Genomic DNA, 1,848 nt, shown 5'->3' with positions numbered 1-1,848 from the left:
TAGGCTATCTACTTATTTATTGTCTGTCTCCCTTACTACAAATAATAGCTCCATTAAGTCTCCATCTATTTTATTTATTGATGTATCCTCAGTGCCTAAAACAAGAGTATGTCAAATAATAGGCACTCAATAACTCAGTGTTGTATGAATAAATCTATCTGTAAAGAGAGGTAATAATAGGATCTACCTCCCAGGGAAATACGACATTTATGAAAATTAAATGAGAGAATAAATTTAAAGACGTTGCATTTCAATACTCTAGGCATATACCGAGTAAGTATTCATCTAGGATGCTTCTTTGTTGGCTGAGTCCTGGGAGAAGGGTGTGTGGCAGGCCAGGTCTCACTAACACAAGCCTCCATAAAAACTGTTTCAGTACTGACTGAGTGGTTAAGTTAAATATTAAAAGCTAAAAAAAAAGCCGGTGCCCTTATACAAAGGCTGGAATGTAACAAAAGCCCACCAAGAGTTTTGCCTAGGCCTTTCCTTGGCCTTAAAGCATCACAAAATAATGAAATAATTCCTCACAGGACCCATTTAGGATTAAACAAGTTTTATCCGGGGTCTGAAGTAACTCCCCAAACCTCCGTGATTTAGCAGGAGACAAGATAAGGGTAATCACCCCAGCACCTGTTGCCATTTAGATTAAGTAAATTTACTGAGGCTTCAAAGGAAGGTCTTCAGGATGCAGACCTTAGTTATAGACTAAGTTAATCACTTATGTCTTTAGATGAATGCACACTTACACATAGACATATAGCTTAGAAGGTATATAAGTGCTGGAAAGCTTTGTAATTTTGAGTTGGTTTGGTGATAATTTCCAGGCCTTCTCCCTGTAACCGGTTGCAGAAATAAAAACTCGCTTCCTCTCCAGTTCATCTGCATCGCCTTACTGGACCACAAGAAATAGCAGCTCGACCCTCAGTTTGGTCCAGGGACAGGTGGTGGAGGGCTCTCGAGTTTTTTTTTTTTTTTGAGACGGAGTCTGGCTGGAGTGCAGCCGCTGGATCTCGACTCACTGCAAGGCCCGCCTCCTGGGTCCACACCATTCTCCTGGACTCAGCCTCCCGAGCGGTTGGGACTACAGGCGCCTGCCACCATGCCCAGCTAATTTTTTGTATTTTTAGCAGAGATGGGGTTGCACTGTGTTAGCCAGGATGGTCTGGATCTCCCGACCTTGTGATCCGCCCGCCTGGGCCTTCCAAAGTGCTGGTATTACAGACATGAGCCACCGCGCCCGGCTCTCTTGAACTTTTTTGGCAGATTTTTGCTGTTCATCAGCCCCACTTCCCCAGCTTTCCCCTGGGTCTCTCTCCGCCAGGAGTTTCTGGTTCCTCTGCAATTAATCACAGCCAAATCTAGCTGGTTCTTCAAGACAAAGAATAAATAGGATAAACAGGAGCAGCCGAACCCTAACTTTGAGAGCTTTCTCCCCTCCTTTCCTCACTTCCCAGTCAGTGACTCGGAGGATTTTAACACCAACAGCTGCCTTCTCTTTGCCAGCTTGATCCCTCCTGCGAAGGGAAGGACCAGCATTTAAAGAAGGGGCAATGGGCAAGGACGGAGGCTTCCTTTCCCGCGCAGGCGCGTTCAGTCGCAGCACCGCGACTATCGCGATAAACAAGCGAGATCGACGCTGGCCCTTTAATAGCCCCTTCCCGGGGTCCTGTCCCGCGCGTGCGCACTGTGGTTCTGCGCTTGTCATCATGGCGACGCGGGGCCATGTGCAGGACCCTAACGACAGGCGCCTCCGGCCGATTTACGGTGAGTGTCTCGGGCCAGCCAGATCACCAGCCCGACGCGCCGAGGGCTGCCGAGGCTGGGGCGAAAGCCCAGGATGGGTGCTGA

General features: G+C 47.9%; 1 protein-coding gene across 1 annotated transcript in view; it reads left to right on the top strand.

Annotated features, from left to right (window-relative positions):
- The first annotated feature begins 1,462 nt into the window (after window positions 1-1,462).
- Window positions 1,463-1,848, top strand: part of NAA25 (N(alpha)-acetyltransferase 25, NatB auxiliary subunit) — a 92,400-nt gene continuing 92,014 nt past the window's right edge. The window contains exon 1 of the mRNA XM_011928727.1: window positions 1,463-1,764. Within this exon, the coding sequence (XP_011784117.1) occupies window positions 1,723-1,764 (42 nt within the window). The 5' untranslated portion in view covers window positions 1,463-1,722. The remainder of the gene's footprint in view (window positions 1,765-1,848) is intronic.

Source organism: Colobus angolensis, unplaced genomic scaffold (assembly GCF_000951035.1).
Source record: "Colobus angolensis palliatus isolate OR3802 unplaced genomic scaffold, Cang.pa_1.0 Scaffold79, whole genome shotgun sequence".
Classification (NCBI taxonomy): Eukaryota; Metazoa; Chordata; class Mammalia; order Primates; family Cercopithecidae; genus Colobus; species Colobus angolensis.
Note: the sequence above shows the minus strand (reverse complement) of the source record. Positions and strands in the feature narration are given on the sequence as shown.